The sequence below is a fragment of the Caretta caretta genome, chromosome 10, assembly GCF_965140235.1.
Source record: "Caretta caretta isolate rCarCar2 chromosome 10, rCarCar1.hap1, whole genome shotgun sequence".
Classification (NCBI taxonomy): domain Eukaryota; kingdom Metazoa; phylum Chordata; order Testudines; family Cheloniidae; genus Caretta; species Caretta caretta.
The window spans coordinates 8,609,376-8,631,164 of NC_134215.1; the positions used below are offsets into that span (position 1 = coordinate 8,609,376).

Here is a 21,789-nt window from a genome sequence, read left to right on the forward strand (position 1 = left end):
GTTATAGGAAAGGAAAAGACAAGAGCAGCCACAGAGCATCTATGACTATACCGCACCATGTTCAGGTCAGCAGCTCAGCACCGGGACCAAGCCTCACCTCTTATACGGAAGTGTCTTTCTGAATAAAAATCCAGCTATGTATTTACATGTACTTCAGTCCCATAATTTCTGAGTACCCTCCCACCCCCCATCATGGATTTATCCTCCCAACAGCGCCTGTTGGATAGGGAACTAGCACCCCCATTTTGCAGATGGGAAAATGGAGGCACAAACCGTGACCAGCCCAAAGTCACACACCAGGATTTTGTGACAGTGTCAGGGATTGAACCCGGATTTCCCAAGTCCCAGTGCAAAAATTGCAAAAATATCCATCCCTTTCCCCAAAGTAGGAGCAGCCCCCATCAATGCAGATTGGTTAAGCCACACCTTTTATTGTATTGTATTCCATGCAATATGTTCATGTTTAATAGTATGACAGATAGGGAGGGAGAATGTTAGACACAAATGAAAGCAGAAAGGTCATTTGTGTCAGGTCCTGAGTAGGAAAGGCACATAGTTACCACTTAATTCAACAGGAAAAAAAACACAACCCTAGACAGAAGGAAACACAACACTGGAGGCCATACAAGAAAGAGGGAGCTTCAAATTGGTTGACAGGGAAGTCAGTTTGACAATGTCCTATAGAGTCCTTAGGTCTTTAGTTCAAATGAGCTTTGTGATCTCAACACACACCTGAAATCACTTTCTCATTCTTGTTCTAAGAACGTCTAGGAGTCTGAGATTCCCCAAGTTCAATCAGCACCATCGAGCATCACAAGGTGTGTGTGTGTGGGGGGGACTCCTTCCCACAGGGATGAGCTAGGAAAGGATGGGTGACGGAAGCGGAGTAGGGGGAGTCTTCCATCACCAGGGACCTGCAAGTCACATCCAGCTGCCAATGATGGATTACTGTAGCACGGAGGACTGCAGCAGCACCAATGACTTGCCTTGGCTAGTAGGTATTGCTATTCCCAAACGTCAAATAATACCAGAAATGAAAGGTGGTGGATGGATACAGCAGTAGAACTGTGAGCACAAACACTGTCAAATGTCTCTATGGGATCAGAAACGGAAATGGTGACAGCACCTCAGAGTGAAGCAGCAGCAAGTCCCTGTACTGCGCTTGTTTTAAGGCAGGGGTGGCCAATCTCGATCTGATCTAGGAGGCCCAAGGTTCCCAGGGAAATAGCTCAATAGCGTAATATGTGATAATGATAACACCATAGTCCTCCAGTGGGCATTCCAGCAGGAGACATAACTTTGCATGTCTGGAAGCTGTACACCCGAGAGAAGTTAACACCAAAAGTGGGATGAGGTTTTCCATGATGGGGGTGGTCCAGCACTTTGCTTCTACGAGGCAGCCATGTGGGCGAGTCTCAAGCAACTCTGCTGGATCACTGTTACAATAGTGTCTTCTCATCTCAAGCAACAGGAGAAGGAGATGGGGATGAGCAGGGCAGTTCTACCATTCTTCAGTTTTGATGCAGCCAGATCTGCCCGTGCCCATCTTAACTAGGCCTTATCTGTATTTTGCCAAACACAACTCTAGTGTGTAGCACCTTAGATTCCGCATGAGCACTGGGCCTTTAACTCTGTACCCATGCTGCTTTTCAGATTCCCCCTATGATTTCCTAGAAGCAGCAGTCAAGACTCCCCGGCCTCTGAAGCATGGAGAAGTTCAGGGCGGTCTCTCCAACAATATACTACCACGGACAGCATGAATCAGAGGCATTTCTGTCACTGTCATCGGCCTCGTTAGACAGGACAAAGGTCCATTCACTTTGGAAGCTGGAGTTGTGACACGTTTGAGGGGTTATTCCAGCCAACGATGTTGCGGGTGGGGGGAGGGGTATGAAGCTGAGACAGTGACAAGGAAGGATGATATCGGACATTGTCAGCTAAACCAAGCCAGTTAGATTTCAACCTGTCATTTTAAGATGAGTGAAGGAAATGCTGGTGCCAGCCCTGGTGTCTGAAGTCCTAGGTCTGCAGAACAGATACAGTCTGGTTGGCAGCAAGGCCGACTACCTGCCCTGTAGCCCCCACACGGGGCCTCAACCTTGGCCTGGAGTCTAAGGAGGATAGTTCAGTCTTCATGCTGATTCAGTCACTGGATGCTCTGCTGAGACTGCTACCAAAGAGACCAGCTGAGCAGCCAGCGATGAGGACACCTGTTCTGTGCTGCTGAACCACGGTCTAGTGAAGTCAACAAGAGTCTATCCATTGACTGCAGTGGGCTTGAGCTTAGATTCCAGGAACAGAACTGGAATCCTCTCTCCACCCATCTCGTTTCTCTTAGACCCCTGAGCAGTGATCAGATTGTAACTTTCAGACACTACCAAAGTAGGGTGGATTTGAATATGGCCCAGCGGTGAAAGGCTCCGTATCACACTATCAATTGCCTGAGACACCTACCCCGTGGGTGCTCTGTCATGCAGAGAACAGCATCGACACCCCTCCTGAGTGCCATTCCCTGGTTCTCTGAAGTCTATCTAGTGTCCTGAAAGATATTTAATGAGCCCTGGCTATAGTTTGGGCCTCTCAGTGCCATGATGCTGAGTGATAATGGGACAACGTCTTGTCAATAGGGGAGGATATGGCACACAGATGCACAGTCACCAACCACTGATGCAGCAGCAGGATGTGAGGGTGCAAGCCGTGCATAGCCATGGTTCAATATCTGAACTGGGTTATTTCTTCCCCACATGCCAAACGGAAAGGGGTGGTGCCCCGGCTGTGGCCGAAGAGCCTGGGAGCAGTAGTGAGGGGCTGGTTAGCAGGAACTCTTGATCTGCTTCTTCACTGCCTCACATGCCTGTGCACAGGACAAAACAGACCTCCCTTGCTTCCTAGGTACGGCATTGCATGACGGGTGAGAGAGGGAATAATAGCATTTCAGAGAAGCTCTACTGACTGGTCTGTCTCTGCAGCAGAAGCCAGCACCAGAAGGGTTAATTTAAAAACAGAGTAACTGAAGAAAATAGCAACTCGAATTAATGCCAGAAGACATATATAATGTCCAACAAAAGCAAATGAGATCGCATAGGCCAGGCCTCCATTAGGAGTTTAGGACTTTGGCCTTCACGATCTGGCCCAGAGATAATAATAGGGTCAACTCCAAAGTGGTGTTGCAATTTCTGCTGGAGTCAACGGGTGTTGGCAATACTCAGCACCCCTCAGGATTTAGCCTAATATAAATACAGGGGCTCCTTGCAGTTCACTGCAGCCATTCTACATCAGCAGGGTGAGCTAACTGAGGGTGCTGGGGGAGAGTCTGCTACAAGTTTCACCCAGGCAACCCCAGTGACTTTCCTGATGGTGCCCCGTGTGACTTGGAGCAGAGTGTGGCCCTCCACATCCCGAGCACTGAGAGCTTCCTGAAGGGTAACCCCCCCCACACACACACCCCAAAGTCTAAATGATCAGTGTGAGACTGGGATGGAGCAGAACATGCCCCTCGCTCCCTGTCTGGCATGTCAGCCACCCGCTGCTGCGCTAAAAGGGGAGGACAAAAGTCTGACACCTTTCGCTTGGGCGGGCAGCTCTTGGATTCAGCAGCCAGGGTGCCTGGGTTCCCTAGCAGTAGGGTTTAGCGGACAATGCTGGGCAGGGGAGCAGAGAGGGAAGTGACCACTGAGTGATCCCTGGGCAAACCCCAGGCCTATGCTATTTACTGAGCAGTGGTGGGAGCAGACGCGCCGCATCTGTCTCCCTGACCCCTGCCCTGCAGGGACATTCTGCTCCTGGCCCCAGCCTCCCAAAGCCTCAGTAAGTCAGTGGAAGAGCAGAGCTTGGGCTGGGGAGGCAGCATTTGGCATTGAGTGCAACAGCCTCACCCCTGCTTCTCCACGGGGATTGGACGCATTCCCTTCTCCCTCCCCCCGGCGTGGCCTGAACACCTCAAGGATCCATGTCCTGCTTGGCTCGGCGTGGCGTGTACGTTTGTGCGGTTGGCTGGGATGGTGGAGCTTGCTTAGCTCATCCACGGGACCCCTGCCTTCCCCTTGCTGATGGTGCTTCTGTCCCTTCCTTGTCACTCACCTCCACTTGGAATCCGAAAGAGGCAGAGAGGCAAAGCCCATGGTGATGGCAGGTATTCCTAGGGTGTGCTCCAGCCACCTCTGCTTTTCTCCCAGCTGCCTGTTACTGCTCCAGCCCCAGCAGGGAAACGTCCCACCCCCCACTTCAGGCTGGAGTTGAGGATCCAGCAAAATGACAGACTGGCTCAAAACACTCCTGTCCCTGACGGAGTAACGAAGTTTATAATCTCCCTTCCCTTGCCCACACCTCAAGCCACTGGACTTCTGAAAGGAGGTCTGGGCTGAGCAACTGCTCTTCAGCACCCCTACATGATGCTGCCCGCCCCGACGGAGGCTGACCACAGACCATCTCACATTGGTCCCCTTTCTGGGACAGAAGGCATCCAGGCCCCAGTGTCTCTGGAGCATGCAGAGAGAGTCCCCTAAGACCCAATCCTCCACCCTCTGGGACTTGATGCTCATGCGCCTTGCTTTGCCCGAAGAGAGCTAACCGGCCGGAACTCGCTCCTTTCCAGCTCCAGCCCACACAGCAAATGGCACCGACTGGCTTGTCACGCTTTATCATCGGACTCTTCCATCCCCTCCATGATGAAAGGTGGGTAAGACCCTGTCCCTCTCCACAATCCCCCTTCAGCTCAGGTTGGCTTCATCTGCAGCAGCCCCGCACATTCCCGGAGGAGAGGTGGAGCCCAATGGCTACCCCAAGCCGACATCCGCCCGCCAGCTTCTTGCTTTCGACGAGGGGTGAGGACGTTGCTGAAGGAGGCCGACAGATGCCATCGCCTTCCACCCTGTGGCACGGTGACAGGGGAGCCTGCTGTCAACAGAACCCTGAGCCAGCCCAGCTGTGGAAGGGCCCGGCTGCCGTGCGTTACCAGGGCCCAGGTGCTATTTGGGAGGGTCGCAGCCCCCACGTCCGCACTTAAAAAAATAAGGATTCTGAGAGCGCGTGGGGCTTCCTGAGACCGCGCAGAAGCGAAGGCTGCATCAGACAGTCAGGGGCAGGGCGTGCTACTGCCAGAGGAGTCCGGGCTCTGCAGCCTCCTGCCTTAAGGCTGTAAGTGTTCCAGGTATTGCGGCAGGGGGTTCTCCTTGACGTATTTCTGAATGTACCAGCACGTCAGGTGAGCTCGCAGGTCCTCTTCGACCACAAAGTCCAGCGCTGCCTAGAACCACAAGAGAGGACAGATGGGTTTACAAATGCCACACTCCCCTTGGAGCGAGCTACAACGGGATCCCGGCTCACACCCGACTGACTGTGACCATGCAGGGGGGAGCGGCCCTAGCACCAGGGAAGTTACCTCAGGACTACTTGAGAGCTGGGGCCCTTCGGGCTGGTGCCATGAAGGGAAACCTGCCTGCATCTGGCCATCTCTCAATCCTGGGCGTGCCGAGCCGTTTCAATGACAGCCCCCAGTGCCAGGCAGTAGGCCACATGCTCCCCTCTGGGGTGAGGAGCAGGAGGAGCAACCTGGGGCAGAAAAGCTGGACTCTGCCCCAAGCAACTGCCCCTCAGGGCGCAGCAGAGATGGGGCTTTGGAGGTGGAGCAGCCATAATCTATGCTTCCTCAGGACTATGTGGAAATCAGCCGAACCAGCAGCCACTCCCTCCTGCGCCAGCCACTCCTGTCAGCGGAGGGGGGCCCATGTAGCCGCTGCCCGGAATGGACAGCCATCGGGGGACAGCCTGGCACTTGCGTTACGCTGCAAAGGCCCCTTACAAGGGACAGTTTGCTGGTAACTCACAGAGTCCCCCCCTCCCCCCACGTTTGGGGTCGGGGGCCCCTGCGGCGGGAACAGCCCATTGACTCTCACTGAGCCTGCTGCGTGCCTGTATGAAGCTGGCCTGTGTGTCTCACTGCCCCAGCCTTCTCCCCCTTTCCCACACATGAAGCGCTGCTGGTGGGGAGAGCCCCCCGGCATTGGAGCCCGCTCCAGGGGTAGCAGCGAAGTTGCTCTTGCAGCAGATGCTGCGGTGGCAGACAGACCCGCCGCTGCGTGCATGAGAGGAAAAAAACAAATGTGGTTTTAGCCGAGAATGGGGACGGGAATGGGCAAACTCCCCCCCCCCCCCCCCCCCAGAGCTAGGAACCCGCCTGCTGCTGCTTCCCATCAGGCTGGGAAAGTCCCTGCCCCTTTCAGAGGTAGCAGCATCCCTTCCCCTCTTCCCTGGCCTCATGCAGACAAAGGAAGCTGCTAGTTGTCCCCATCTCCCCTCTGTGTGATGCAGAGGGGAGGGAGGCAGCGGGATTACTGCTCTCTGCGCCTGCAGTCCCTGGAGGGTACAAGCAGAAAAGCAGCAAGCTAGCTGTCAGCTCTGTGCCTGGACCGTCAGTTTAACAGAGCTGGTCCCATGTGCTGGGTTCAAAGCGACCCACCCTCCATCAAAGACATATACAGAGAGAAATCCCCATCCACTGCCCCTTTGCCCCTGCCATGAAGCAGTGCTGGAGAGGGCGAGCGAACTCCCACACGGCCAGGGCAGCCAACAGCCCCTCACGTGTTCTAATCCTCTCTGTCCCGGGTTGTGGGCATGTGGGGGGAGGGGAAAGAAAGTTGACAGTTGCTCCTCCCCCCCGTTTTATTTTTGGACGTAGATTCACAGATGATGCGATTAAACCTGTCCAGCTGGAGTAGAAAGGGCACACGTTCTGAGGTGGGAAGGAAAAAGGGCTTCATCTGACCCAAGATGCGGGATCACCCCCGCAAACACCTACAGCCGAACACTGGCAGCTGTAAGAGACGTGTGTGAACTGCAGCATAAAGAAGGATTTACCCTCCCTATCTAGCAACCTCTGCAGGAGAGGCATGGATAGTGCAGGGGGCCTGATTCTATTCTTGTGCCTCTATAACTCTATTGGCTTCAAGCTTTACGACAGATCAGAATCAGGCCCGTTGCAAGGATATTGAGCTTTCATCTGCAACACTCTTTATAGGCATTTATGTAATTCACCCCGACGTACTCCTGTAGATCGGTAGGCCCTTTTTACAGGGGGAAACTGAGGCACGGAAGTAAAGGGCCTTGCTCAAGGCCACTCACCCAATCAGGTCAAAGCCGGAATTAGGGCTCAGGATAGGAGTTATGGCTCCTGAAGGTCAAAGGGAGTAACTTGTATGCTGCAGTGGGAGAATGGAGCCCTTAGTTCCTGGCTGCTAGTCCCATACTCATACCATCCCTCCCGCGTCCGCTCTCTGGGGCCAATCTGAGCTGCTGGGATAGAAGCAGGGTATTTTTATTTTCAGATGGAAAGAGGAGGCGGCTGGATTAGTAGCTGGCTGTGATGGGACTTGCCCAACAGCATTTGGAGGCCAGAAATAGGAACCCCTGAATGCAGATTTCCATACCTATAGCCAGTGCCCGAGAAGGACGAGAACTCGGCTGGCTGGTCACAGAGTCATCAGTCACTCATCACAGAAACCAGCTGCTGAGAGCCCCCTGTGCCTGAAGTGGAGCATGTGGAGTGAACTGTCTCCCAGCCAACAGAGCAAGAGTTAAGTCCCTGCTTCCATTACATGGCTGTGATTCTACAGGGACCCTCTTCCCGGCCTGGCTAGGGGACAATCATGCCAAGCTGTCAGATGCCAGGAACAAAACAGGGCTTCCAACAGTGCCAAGGAGGGTAAAAGGGGCATCTCTCTGCTGATGGAGCAGTGGTGCAGTGTCACTTAAGAAGCTCATGTGGGGGTGTTTCTGGGGCAGCCTGCTTATCTCTGAAGGATACATCTCACCTCGTTCCCCGAGCTTGGAAAACCCGGTGGGAAGCCAAGTGAACATAAAAACGGCCATACTGGCCATCCAGCCCAGTAATCTAGCTTCTGACAGTGGCCAATGCCAGGTGCTTCTGAGGGAATGAACAGAACAGACAATCGTCAAGTGATCCATCCCCTGTCGCTCATTCCCAGCTTCTGGCAAACAGAGGCTAGCGACAAGTGCCTCAGTAATGAGTACTAGACACGTCAGGGAAGTGCTGCTCAGAGACTCCAAACTAGCGCCCCTCCGCCTTTGCAATTTGAGAAGCCTCCCAAAAGCCAAAGAGACACCCACTTGCTGGGCGCCAGCTCCATCTGCATCCAAGGTGGGGCAGGCTGTTCTCAACATGCGCGAGGCTTTACAATATCTACTGGAAGAGGAGAGTTGTCCTGCAAAACTGCTCCCCTGTCTTACTGTCCCTGCCAGCAGCTCTCCCCCAGGGCAGGAGCCACACGCTCCAGGAGCCAAGCAGTGGGTGGGAGAGGTACAGCTTTACGGGAGAAACAATAAATGACTAACAACGATCACGAGCTGGCTGAGCATCTCAGTCGTTCAGCAGCAGGCAGGGGACGAGCAAGGGGCACGTACAGCAGGGAGTATGGGGAATGCAGCAGGGCGGGTGTGAATGGGCAAGCGCGGCAGGAGGGGAGAGTGGGCACGGCAGGAATTAGGAACGTATGCAGCAGGCCACGTTCCCCGCCACACAGAGCCCGGGCCTTGCAAACAGGTTTGCCTCATGGAGGAGGAGTGGATGGGTCAGGGGAAGCAGAGCAGGGAGCAAGCTCCGGAATCACCAGGCTAACACTCCCCACTCGCAGAGGGGAGCGTGCTCTAGGACTGGGAAGAGCGGGTGGAAGCAGTGAGGGACCCACCCCAAAGAGAAGGTTGGTGGTAACACAGTCTGTAGCCAGGGCGATCCTAGGTTTGTAACGGGGCTGGCTGGTACCCACCAGGGACAGAGCCCAGCAGTGATATCTAGCAGGGCCCAATGTTTCTTGCTCACTCTGCAGCTAACCTAGAGAACGTACCCCCACCCTGCGTCCATGGAGCGCTCGAGCGCAGCTGGCCACGCTGCTGCAGACATGCCATTTGTCTGTACTTGTGCCTTTAGACACCAAGTGCTGTGGGGCAGGCACAGACTTACTTCAGGGCTTCATCCTGTAGATTTACAGCAGTGCGGAAAGCAACTCTTTATTAGGGCCAATGCGATAAGGAGGAGCCACTTAACCCTGCCCTGCACTGCAGGCTGAAAGGCCTGGTAGGAAAGGCCAGGCACAGAACTTCTAGGGATTATGTTCCTAACTGGGATGCTGCAGTATTGGTGCCTTGCCTGGAAGAAAGAGGGTTCAACGTCTGGAGGCCTGGTTGGAGCAGGGAGAGTGGGACTCCTTAAGCAGTGCTGGTGACGTGGCTCATTACTCCTGCAGCAGGCAATCCAGATAAAAGACAAGTCACCGGTGGCCTTGGAGGGAGAATCGATGTAGCAGTAAGGAGTGGGAAAGCAGAGGCTGCCAGGAGGGGGAGAACGTAGGGTAGGACAATAAGCAGAAGGAACGCACGGAGGTGTATGAGTGATTGAGTTAGGCCTCAAGAAACCAGCACAGAGGCAGGCAGGCTGGGGTGCAGGGAACTTAATATCCAGGAAATTTAGTTTGAGGGCAGAGCATTCCTGAAATAGCTGAAGACGAGGAGTTTAGCAGAGAATGTCTATCAAGCTGCTTGAAGCCATCAAAGGGGAAAGTAAATCATGAGCATAAATCCAGAATGGGTGGAGGCAGGAGAGAGTAACACCGACAGACCCCAGTTGTTGGCGGTCGGGATCGAACCTGGGACCTCAGTGCATGAGCCCCTACTGCATGAGCTAAAAGCTGGCTGGTTGTTAGCTAAGGCTGTGGAGCAGAGTCATTAATCTCTTTCTCTCTAAGTGGTCCACAGTGCCACTGGCTGGGATAGAACACCACACCCGGGAGGTGTGTGGGTTACAAGAGGATGGGGGTGAGAGGATTTCTAATAGAGAGGCAGGCTTGTGCCACTGAACGTGGAGCCCTGCTTGTAACAGAGGAGCTGGTAACCCCTGGACGGCAGGGGGAGGAGGAAAAAAGTATGAGAAAATGGTAAGAGATCATTTCCAAGGTCACTGTTGTGAGAGAACATGCTCGAGGGTCCCCCGGCCTAGAACATGGAGCATGAACAGACTGGGCAAATGCACACAGACAGTCTGGAGGAAGGGAGAGGAGACTGTGACATGGAAGAGTAAGCTTGGAGGTGTACACGCAAATCAAACTCAGCTTGGGCATCAGCCAAGGAGGAAGTGAGGAACACCAGCTGGGATTTGTGCCGGGGGAAACCAGGGCGTGGAGGCAGCCGAGAACATCCCTGGCATTGCAGCCTGGAGAGAATGGGGCAGACAGGAGGACGCTCTGCAGAGCGGCCATCACAGTCCCATTCAAATCAGACATTGGGGGAAGAGCCACCTTCGCAAAGCTTTTCTTCTGTTAAGGACGGGGTGATAGGCTCTGGACTCCTCCAACCCCCAGCAATGCTGAAAACCCCCCACTCCAAATCCCACAACACCAGATCCCCCCAAAGTTATCATCTCCCCAGCTTGCTGCCTACACAAAACTCCCCGTCCTCCTTCCCACAACACACACAGGCAAGAGGCAAAACACTTGCCAGCCACTTTTGAGAGTCCGTGATGACACAGGAAGGACACCAGTGAGAACGGAACATGCCCCCAGCTACATTATTGCATCAGGCAACAGAAGGAACAGCTGAGCCACGAGCACGGCCCCTAGAGACTCCGTCCCGCAGAAGGCCCACAAGAAAGGAGTTTATCATCAAAAATCCATTCATTCCCCATGCCTGTGCATTCCCAGCACGTCCCATCCTCCATGGGAACCTTCGATTGCAAGCTGGTTGGCTGATTTGTTTTTGTTTTTTTCTTCTTGGTACCTTAAAGGGGAAGAATCAGCGAAATGAACAAAGAACGCCAAGATTAGGGGCAAGGAGGAGAGGTTAACGTGAGGGTCGCAGCGCCTGTAATTTGGGGTGGTTTGGCTCTGCTCCCACAAAAACGTCACTTTGACAAAGGGTGTTGTTCCAAAGCTTTGTTGACATGTTAGAAAATACAGCGCATGGGGAAGATACAGCGATCAGACACAGAATGCTTTGGATCCATTGCGCTGCAGAGTGGCTCATTAGCGTGACAGAATAATGAAGCAAAGAGGCTCAGGGAAGGAAGAGCCTGAACCAAAGCTGCAAACGGAAGGGGGAAATAAAAGGTTGTGTGTGAGAGAGATACCCCCACCCCTGCAGCAGACTCACCATAACACTGCAGCACGCCAACAAAGAAGGTCTTGAGGAGTCTACACTACGGGAAGGAACATAAATCAAGGGAAGTTATTCTCTCACCGGAGAAGCCAGGAGCCAGAGCACGTTTGCACCGTGGAACGCAGCTCTGGTCTCCATACTACAGGGAAGAGATGGAAAGATCACAGCAGAGAGCAATTGGAGTGACGTGTGCATCAAGGCATGTGAGTTAGGAAACAATATGAGGCCGATTCAGCCGACGGAGCAGGAAAAGGAAAAGGAACATTTCCTGCCAAGAAAGAGGATCCAGCGAGAAGACGAAGGACAGAGCAGCGCGAAGAAGCCATTTCAGAGAGTAACGCATTCAGGAACAGCGGAAAAGCACTAGCCCAGAAGCAGAAATTCCTTCATAGCCTGGGGCGGTTGAAATTGCAAACTGCCAAAAGTCAGCAACCACACTAATCGCGAAGGCAGCTGGGCCAACTGCTGGGAAAGGAGAGCGGAAGGAACATGGCCGTTCATCAGGATTTATTAGAGCAGGCCCTAATTGGCCAGATGGCCTCCCCTGGCTCTGAGCATTGCTGCGCCTCTCCACGCCTCCCCTTGCTCCTTCGGCAGCTTGCTTTTTGCAGCGCCCTTCCAGTGAGTGTTTCTGGGCAACTTTGGTGCAACCCACCCCCTGTTGAGATGGCCTCTCCCCTTTCTCTGGTGTTCCTGCGTGCCACCCTTCTGGAAGGACATGGTGCTAATCCCTGGAGTCACAGGCCTGGGCTGGAACAGACCCTGGCAAAAAGGCTTTATTTATTTATTTTTTTTTTTGCAAAATTTCATTAAAATGCCTGTTCACAGATTCAGTTTGTGGCTCAGGAATGTCAATTTTCACAACTTTTTTTGCAAAGTGTTCTGTTTTGCATCCAAACCTCCAAGATGGAGGGGATTTTTTGGGAGGGAGGGGTAGAGAGCCAGGTGAGGGTTTTTGTTTTGTTTTTTTCCCCAAGATTTGGAAAAATGCTAAGGTTTTTGCTCTAAATTGGTCGTGTTTCACAGGTTGTGTCAAATGGGTTACTTGAGTGAGTTCTAAACACTGCAGAAGCAAACTGCTGCTTTTAGCCATTTGAGAGGCAGCATGGTGCAGGGGTTAGGGCACTGGATCTGGCTTCTTGTCCTTGCTCTGCCACCGATCTGCTGCCTGACCGTTGGTAGCTCACTTCACATCTCTATGCCTCTGCTTCTTCTCCCACCCTTTGTCCAACGTGTCCCTTTAGCCTGAAAGGTCCCCGGGGCAGGGACTGCTGCTCACTCTGCATACATACAGCACCCAGCGCAACAGAGCCCTGATCTCAGTTGGTCTCTAAATGCTATTGTGAGAGAAGTAATATTAGTCCATAAAGGAAGGCAAAATGTCTCTAGAGGCTGGTTGGGTCGTACCTTAGCCAGGTGCTTGGCTATTCCTCTTCCTCGGTAGGCGTCTGGTACCTCTGTGTGCTGCAAGTCCACTATCCTCTTCCCCACGTACTCGTAGAGCAGCACTGCCCTGTCGTGGCAACCTACGGAACGCAAGGCAGGAGTTTAGTTACAGAAATGCCTTGGGGGATAGAACTCTCTGCTCGGGGTGAATGCAGCTCACAGTGATGCTAAGCTAGCACGGGTGTCTATCCTAACTCCTGGCATCTAGGGATCAGCTCTGCTGAAGGAGCTTGCAACATCTCTTTGTTGGAACAGAAGGAGGCCACCACAGTCTAGCACACTGGAATGCAATGGCTCAGATTTTGCTCCTAGTTATACACCGATTCCCCATTTCATGGAAATGAGGTGAAACCGAGGGCAGGATCTGGCCTACTGGGATAGCTTTGAGGTTTCCCCACCACACACACCCCAGGCCTTGAATTACCATATTATGATGAAATGATTTGTAATATGTACAAATATTGTTCAAATCCTGTGCTGGCTAGAGGTTGTGGGGGAGGGAGGGAATGGGTGGACTAGGTGACCTAACAAACAGATCTTTCCTCTCTAATATAATTTTTTTTCCCCTGTGGCATATAAAATCTGCTAGCATTTTCTGATCTGGCAGCCAGAACTGGCATTTCAAACACTTTGGATCTAGTAGAGGATAAAAATTCTTCTGTGAATGAAAACAGACAGACAGACACACACACACACACACACACACACCCCTTAGGAAAAATTAAATGTTTCCATCACAAACATGCATGACAAATATATAATAACAACACTGTTAATTTCTCTTCGTAATTCAAATACAAGGGAAAAGGTCTCAGTACGTGGAAAGTGGTGTGTGATACATTTGAAAGATTCTGAGATTTGACCAATATTAGAAGAGAAATCATTTGAATTCTGCATTTCCATAGGTTATGCTTAAAGTTTCTCAAAGGGATTTGAACCAAGGATTTAGATCAGCCTTGCCGAATGGTCATGAATGTTCACCAGTCCAGACACAGAGGGCTCTCCCCCTTGTGCAATCATTGCACTGGCCTAAGAAATCAGTATAACACACTACGAGATCAGAATGGTAGCATTTCATACCCATGTTGTGCGAGCGTGATTACAAACTGGGCTGGACTATGCAGGATCTGGCCCAGGTACTCACTCATTCTTACTGGGATGAAGAAAAGTTAGTGACTGATATTTTGCACAACTGTCAAAAAAAAAAAATCCCCCACATCAAATGAGTAGAATTTTGCACACCCAAATTAGATATCGGGGTGTGCAGGGGGCAAGTAAAGGCAACTACCATTATTTTCTCAGCAACAGCTCACGCACTGCAATTTGATAGTAATTTAGACAGAACAGAGAGATTTTGACATCCGTGCATAAGAAAGTTTCTGAAACCCACAAACAGAGCTGATGGATCAGAAAAGACCGTCTCCCTCACCAGCCAGTTGCAGTTGGCTGATCTACATGAAGTCACATTGTGAGTATGTGGGCAGCCACCGGTTATTTGTGAAAGCGTTTACCATACCTCAAGCTTTGCATGTTTTAGTACAAATGAAAATTCATTCACAAAAATCACACCAGAGCGACAGGGCCAGATTAACCTTCTGTGGGCCTGGCGCCAAACATATTTGTGGGCCCCCATGGAGGCAATGGGGCATAGCGCGGGGAGGTCAGTACCTGGAGCGAGGGGTCAGCCAGGGGCAATGGGGCATGGCAGGGGAAGCCCAGCTCCGTCCATGGCGAGGGCACTATTTACAAACTGGCAGTTGCCAGACGCACAGTGGCCTGCCCGGCCCTGTGCTGCCAGCATTACCCTCCTCTTTGGGGGCAGGCCCATGTCACACCACACAGCCCGCCCCCCTGCCCAACACCCCCTGACTCCCTATGCCCAGAGCCTCCCCGGGCCCACTATGCCCAGTGCTCCCCCCCAGGCCCACCCACAAATGCCCAGCGCCCTGCACACTACCACCTGGGCCCAGTGCCCCCTTGCCCCACAGCCCCACCACAACTGCCCAGCACCCCCACAGAACCCCCACTCCCTAGTGCCCCAACACACACAGATCCTCCCCGCCCCCTCACAGCCCAGCACCCCCCCCAGACTCCCCACAGACCCACTCCCCCCAGCCCTGCCTCCTGGCCGCACTCACCGACCCTGCTGGGAGGTGACCGTGTCTGCCGGGCTGAGCCAGTAGCGCAGCCCAGGGCTGGTCCCAGGGCAGGGAATCGTTCTGGCCCCTCGGGAGTGGCGAGATCAGCCAGGCCAGGACCTGCCCCGGCCGGGGTCCCTCAAGACGCATTTGCCTGGAGGGGCCCAGCCCAGCCAAGCCCCCCCGACATCCCTCCCCACCTGGCCAAGACTGGCCAGGCTTCTGCACCAGTCCCAGGTGGCTCAGCTCCGGGGAGACACGGGGGCCCCCAGAGGTGGTGTGAAGCAGAGACTGCCCGGAGCTGGAGGTGCACTGGGGTCCAGCCTGGGGGCTGAGAGGAGCAGGGGGGTGGGGCCAAGGAGCGGAGAGGAGCCCTTGGTCGGCCAGCGGGCAGGCGGAGAGGAGCAAGTGGTGGGCGGGGGGAGCCAGCGGGGTCTTGGGGCGCAGTGCAAGAGGAGCAGGCTGGGGCCCCTTCTGAGCATGGGCCCGGCTCCATGGAGCCGTTGTAAACCCGGCACTGCAGAGCGACTGTGGTTCACCACGTGTCATTTGCACGTTTAGAAAGTTTTAACCATCCAGTTAGAGAGCAACAACAATACCATGTGATCTGAGTGACCAATCACACGCCACAAATAGCTGAAGCAAAGAGCTTACAAACAACAGATAAATGGAAAATTCTTGGCTATTTAGGAACACAGGACTGGAGTCACTGAGGTCACTGAGTCCAGTCTCCTGCTATCACAGGCAATCCAGTCTTATCAATCCATTCATAAACTTATCAAGCTCCATCTTAAAACTAGTTAGATTCCCGGCCCACACCACTCCTGCTGCAAGGCTGTTCTAGGACCTCACTCTGACGGTTAGAAAATTTCTTCTAATTTCCAGCCTAAATGTATTCATAGCCAGTTTAACCCCAATTGTTCTCAGTCGACTTTGTCCTTTAACTCAAATAGCTCTTCTCCCTCCCTGGTGTTTACCCACTGGTGTTTTGACAGAGAGCAATCGTATCTCTGCTCACGCCGCATTTTGCTAGTTAAATAAGCCAACCTTTTCCAGTTTCTGGCCAAACCTTTACGCTTGAAGAAGTCAGGCTTGGGAAATGGACTGAAAGGCAACTAAGTTTATAGAGAATCCTGGTCCTGATCCTCCACTGCCCTGCATCTTCTGAAGCGCAAAGTGGCAATAAGACCCTACGAAAACAGAGTAGTAGCCTTGCACACTCGTTCTGCACTGGTGGAATGACCCACATGGAGAATCAGGCCCATTGTTCACAGTAAAGACTTCAACCAGCTCTACCTGCAAAACAGGGATGGAAATTATACACAATTCTCCCACACTGGAGGAAACAAACAGTCATGTATTTGGAGCTGCTCTGTGATAATTTATGAACACTGGGGTGTTTACTGTATGAGATTGGTTTAGTTTAATACAGGGGGCTGTCAGGAAAAACAAACAGGAAAGGAAAGAATGTCTTGAGAAATGCCTCCCTCAGCGTCCCCCAGCCAGCCCATCCACACTGCCTGGCCCATGCTGCCTGGGGCTCCAGCAGCGATTTAAAGGGCCCAAGGTTGTGGCAGCAGCGGCCGGAGCCCCGGGCCCTTTTAAATCGCAGCCCTGGGGCAGCCGCTCCTTTTGCCCCCCCAGCCCTGTCAGCAGCCGGGGGCGGGGGGGGGGGGGCGGGCAAAGGACCAATGACATTAAAGTGGCCCTTTGCCACAGCAGTGCTTTAACGTCAGCTGAGTACAGGCTGGTACCTGGCTGCCACTTTTTACTGGTACGCTGTACTGGCCTGTACCAGCTGACTTTCACTCCCGCTTTTGGGTCAGGACCCCCAATTTAAGAAACGCTGGTCTCCCCCGTGAAATCTGTATAGTATAGGGTAAAAGCACAAAAAAACACTAGATTTCACGGGGGAGACCGGATTTCACAGTCCATGCTGCGTTTTTCATGGCCGTGAATTTGGTAGGGCCCTAATTAAAGCAGTCACCAGTAGCCAGAAATTTAAAGCCTATAATTAAAGGCTTTAAACAGTTTGTTATAAGTGCTCTGTTCACACGCTCCTAACTTTCCACCACACTCGTCTTCGGGGTTGAAAATTTCCATGGTCTCTGGCTGATTTTTTGGAGAGTTTAAGCAAAATCCTTTCAGCTGTGGCAGAATGGGGGAAAAAGTTACATTTCTCATTCTATAAAAACCTATTACGTATATGTGCGTGTATGCGCGTACAGAGTACTGCAGCAAAAGATGTCTTAAAATATGAAACCATGGCCTGGGCAGCATCTTTATTGAATATTTGTATTTGTTATCACAGTAGCAACTGGACACTCCAGCCAAGACTGGTGCCCCATTTTGCTAGGTGCTGTACACACACCTAACAAGAGACAGTCTTACCCTTGAAGGATTTCCAATCTGAATACACAGAGAAATAACCTACTATCCCCATTTTAAAGATAGGGAACTGAGGCCCAGATTAGCAAACCATCCTTATTCAGCCAAGCATGCGAACACATGTTTAACTTTAAGCACATGGGTGAATCAGACCATAAGGGATTTGCAGAGCCAGCAATTGAACCAAGATGCCCAAGTTTCAGTCCAGCTCCTTAAGTGCAAGGCCATCTTTCTTCTCAGGAAGTGTTAGGCTTTTACTCACACTTTTTAAATGAGTGTTTCATCTGTTGTTTGACTTTTTGAAAATTATGCCCCAAGTGCGTAGTAGAAAATGGAGTTGTTTAGTGGCGCTCAGGTAAACATAGGTGTACGCTGCATGTGTCCACGGCCAGTTGAGCGTGCACAGGCACTGATCCTGCGTGGAAGGTCCATGAAGAGCCCCACTGAAGTCCATGGGGGTGCAGGCATCCACCCGGGCATGCCGTGGCTTTATTGCTTAAAGCAATTTACAAACTGGGGAAAGTCACGGGAACTTGGTCCCTCCAACAGCAGAACGGCTCTGGAGCAAGGGCCTGACAAGCTTCACTGGCAAGATTCGGAAGCTTTGGTACCTGAATAGCTGGATTGGTCTCGTTTTGCCTTTTCTTGCTTTATCAACGTTTTTAAAAAGGGAGCAAATTAAATGCAAAAGACGGTGTGAGGGATGCACAGTTAAGCGTTACATAAAATCAGGAAATTAAGAAATTAAGGTTCCAAGTGACCCACAAAGGAAATAGTTGATCTTGTGTTTTGTTTTGTTTTGAAGTGTTGGATAAAGGATGCCTGGATGGTTTTTTTGTCAGAGTAAAAGCTTTTGTCATGCTTTTTCCTCCCCTTCATATGATCAATTTAGAATTTTCCAAAGTAGATACAATATTATGCTGATTGAAGAGCTAACAAAATTACTGTCGAAAAAAAAAAGTATGTGAACATGTAATTAAAGACTGTATCATAATGCATTTGCAGAACAGAAGGTGGCTGAATTAAGGTTGCACAGAATTATTCTGGCTTTGCCCAACTTCTGAGTGCATGACTTTGCAACCTGAATGTTCTTTTACCTGTTTCTGTGTGTGTGTAATTTCCTAGGGCAAAAACACAAACTGAAAATACACATTGCTTCATGCAGCATCATATTGACAGCCCCATGGATCATCAGCAGCTTTGCAATCTTTAGATCCACTGCACAGACCTCTACTACTTGAGCTAATGGAGTCACTTATAGCAGTAGTATGTTGTCATCCTCTCTGTGGACCAGCACTAGAAGGGAATAAGACACACACTACACACTTTGCCCCAGTGGGTTTCACAGGTATTTGCTGACAGCAAAGGAACGGTGAGACTCTGCAATCTTGAGCTCCATTCCAGCCTCTAGAAGTGGGCACAGACCCTTTTTTCTCCAACTTCCCCCAAAGCTTCATCCTTTCTACCCACCTCTTCCATCTTGTACCTGGCCCAGTCATGTCTCTTCCCAAGCCCTGGCTCCTCATCCCAGTCCTGGCATCCTTGCCCAGACATTTTTACTCTCCCCCTCCAAATCCCATTCTCTCCACTATTTCCAGTCTTCTTGCCCATCCAGTCCCAATTCCTCCCTCCTGGCTCTCTGTCTGAGCCATCTCTCCCCTTCCAGTCATGGTTATATTCCCCTCCCTTCCCAGTTTCCTCCTCTCCACTTCCAATCTCAGTCTCCTCAAACCCCACCCCAGTCCAGGGCTTTTGTCCCTATGAATTTGAATCAGGCAGCTACCTTCTCCATGCTGGCTGGGTGCCGGTGTGGGTGTAATTGAAAACACTATGTGATGTCCTAGGTCTTGAACCCAGGGCTGGGAGTCCCCAGACAGCTGCCACCACCACATCCTGGTCTCCACCCAATGTCTACTGAAACCTGGTGGGCTGAGAAGTTACTAGGACTATAGCTCCCGTCAAGGCATCATCCATGGGAGCTCTGATCGGAGGAGTGCATGGCTCCACTGATTGGTCCAACTACACTATTTAAGCCAGGAGGAAGTTTGTCTGAACAACAAGGTGGTTTCTTGTTGTGGCTGTGTTGGACCCTGCTCGTGCCTGCCTCCTGCACCCAACCCTGTTCCTGATTCCTGCTCTGCTCCTGCCTTACCCCCTGTTCCCATGATGCTCCTGCTCCATGCTTGTTCCTTGCCTTTCCTCCTGCCCTCACACCTCGCCTCCAATCCTCAGTGACCAGTCCTGGCTCCAACTCCAACTTCTGACTTCGACTTTGGCTTAGCCCTTGGCTCTGGCATTTGGCATCTGACCTCGGGTCTGACCCTCAGCTTCGATTTCTGGTTCTGACTCTGGCTTGACCCCTGGCTCTGGTGACTGGCAGTTGACTCTGGTGCTGACCCTTGGCTTTCTTCCCCAGTCTGGACACCTGCTTCGCCCACTAGACCTAACTCCTGCTCTGACCACTAGGCCAGACCCCCTACATCCCACTCCATAACACACAGGAAAGAGAGTGTGAGACTCTCTACTCTTATATATGGTTGCCAGCCCCATCCATGCCCGCTGCAGCCCCGCGGAGAAGCATGCTCAGTCGTTCTGATGGGATGGCACACTAGGAACCATGTGAGGCTCGAGCACGCTCAGTGAGGACGGAATCTTCATGAACGTAGGCATTAAACTCCAACAAGGCTCTACTGGGCATGCGTAAGTAGAAGTTTTTCAAAGGCCGATAACTTGGCCAGATTTGAGCAGATTTTCCTAGGGATGGCAAAAGGCACATCTCTGACACGAAGACCACCCTGCTACCAAATTTCAAGGCACTTCTCAATGGCATGGAGGCATTACAACTTTTCAAAGGAAAGGTTGCCAGAATTTTTTTTAGATGGCAAAGCAATGTGTTTTCCCCTAGCCTCGTTCTTGGAAAAGGCCGAGCTGTTTTGTCTGATTTTATTTATTTTTTAAATTCTTCCAGAGGCAGAAACCCAACATGGAAAGTTTCAGCCCAAACGGTTAAAGTTTGGCAAAGTTATAAGCAATTGACAACAGTCTTATAATGGGAAGTGTCAAGCAACCTTAACAATAGGCAGAACTACCAGCCCAGCTTGTAATTTCACATTTTCTTGAGTCAGCAGAATATCTCAGGCTCCATTAAGGTCAATGGAATTTAAGCACATGCTTCAGGTCTTTGTTTAATCAAGGCCCAAATGCTTATGGTAGATTAATATGGTACTGCATAAGGCCCTGATCCAGCAATGGCTATGCCCAGCAGCTGTACGGTTTGTCCTTCACAGAATCCCATTGAAATCAGCAGGACACATGCTTATGCCCCTTTGCAGCGTCACCACCTGTGTCATTAAACATATAGCATAAAGATACCAAAATGGAGTGTACAATACAATCCCATTCACATGGCTGTTGAGGCCTTCTCTTTTATCATTCTTGTCTTTTTGTGTGTATGCCATTTCCACTTTGCAACCTTAACGTTGCACCAACCCCGTTTCTTGTGTGTAGCGCAGGGAGGTGGGGAGATGCATGAATTGGTTATTATTATTGTCATGTGTCCCCTGTGTGACTGAATCTGACACAGCCACAGGCCAGAACATGAACTGCATTTTTCAGATGGAAAGAAACATCGAAGAGATGATTTTTCCATATTCATTCCACCCACAGCAATAAGCACATGCATCTTGCCAGTCTGCCATTACCTATCCCCTCCCCCCAGTCTCTTGGGAGAGAGACTTACAGAGAGGTCTTAGCTGTTCAAATGAAAGCTTTACATAGCATGGAAGTGCCCCTGACGATGCTGTGAAATGAGACGGGATTTTTCTTCAGTTTATCTCTGATGCAGCATCTGGTTTTCAGTGGGGTTCCTGCCTTTTCTTCCCCCTTTTTTCTCCTCTCTCTTTCTCCTGCCGTTTTTTTTAAACATACATGGTTTTTCAGCTGCCTGGATGAGGCAGAGGGAGGTCAGGCGACTTTCCTGAGCTCACACAGCGACTCAGGGGCTCAGCAAGTATTAGAATCCAGGCACCTCCTTTGTTCCAGTCACGACACTGCCAGACTGATGGTGCGTGTGCCGGCTGCAGCAGGGCAGTGCTAGAGCTCCAGAGGCAGGAGAGGAATGGACAATCTCCTTTGCAAGAATTCAGAGGACAGGGTGGTTACAAGACACCCGCACCTGGTCTTCACAACCCTCCCACCACGGTCAGAAGTAGCGGCACTGTACCCGTGCCGAGAGCAGCAGGAGGAGAGTTGCTGAAAAAGCCCCCATCCCGGACACTACAGAATGAAATGAAAAATGATTCTGAGAGGTTGTGACAGAAGCCCCTTCCCGACTCCACGATGGCAAGAAAGGAAGCATTCATGAGGCATCAGCTGAAGCAACTGGACCCCAAGACACCACGAAGTTCAGCCAGCCTGAATAACTAGCCATCTGCAAGGGGCTCTCTCACCAGCGATCCCATGTCTTAGCAAGCCCGAGAGTATCTTGTCTTGGAGAGGATTTAATGCTGCACTTGTGGTGTTTGATCAGAGCGCGCAAGGGTCTCTTCTCCACAAAGGAGCCTTGGACAGAGGATGGACCATCACATGGGCTGATTACATGTGCTCTTCTGGTTGCAATGCAGATTACATAGCTGATGGAGTAGAGAATAAACCTTTC

At 51.6% G+C, this 21,789-nt stretch overlaps 1 protein-coding gene across 1 annotated transcript in view; it reads right to left on the bottom strand.

Moving 5' to 3' along the window:
• Positions 1-411: 411 nt before the first annotated feature.
• NATD1 (N-acetyltransferase domain containing 1) overlaps positions 412-21,789 on the bottom strand; it is a 37,752-nt gene continuing 16,374 nt past the window's right edge. The window contains exons 2-3 of the mRNA XM_048866758.2: positions 12,568-12,686; positions 412-5,245 (exon numbers count right to left, since the gene is read on the bottom strand). Of these exons, the coding sequence (XP_048722715.1) occupies positions 5,129-5,245; positions 12,568-12,686 (236 nt within the window). The 3' untranslated portion in view covers positions 412-5,128. The remainder of the gene's footprint in view (positions 5,246-12,567; positions 12,687-21,789) is intronic.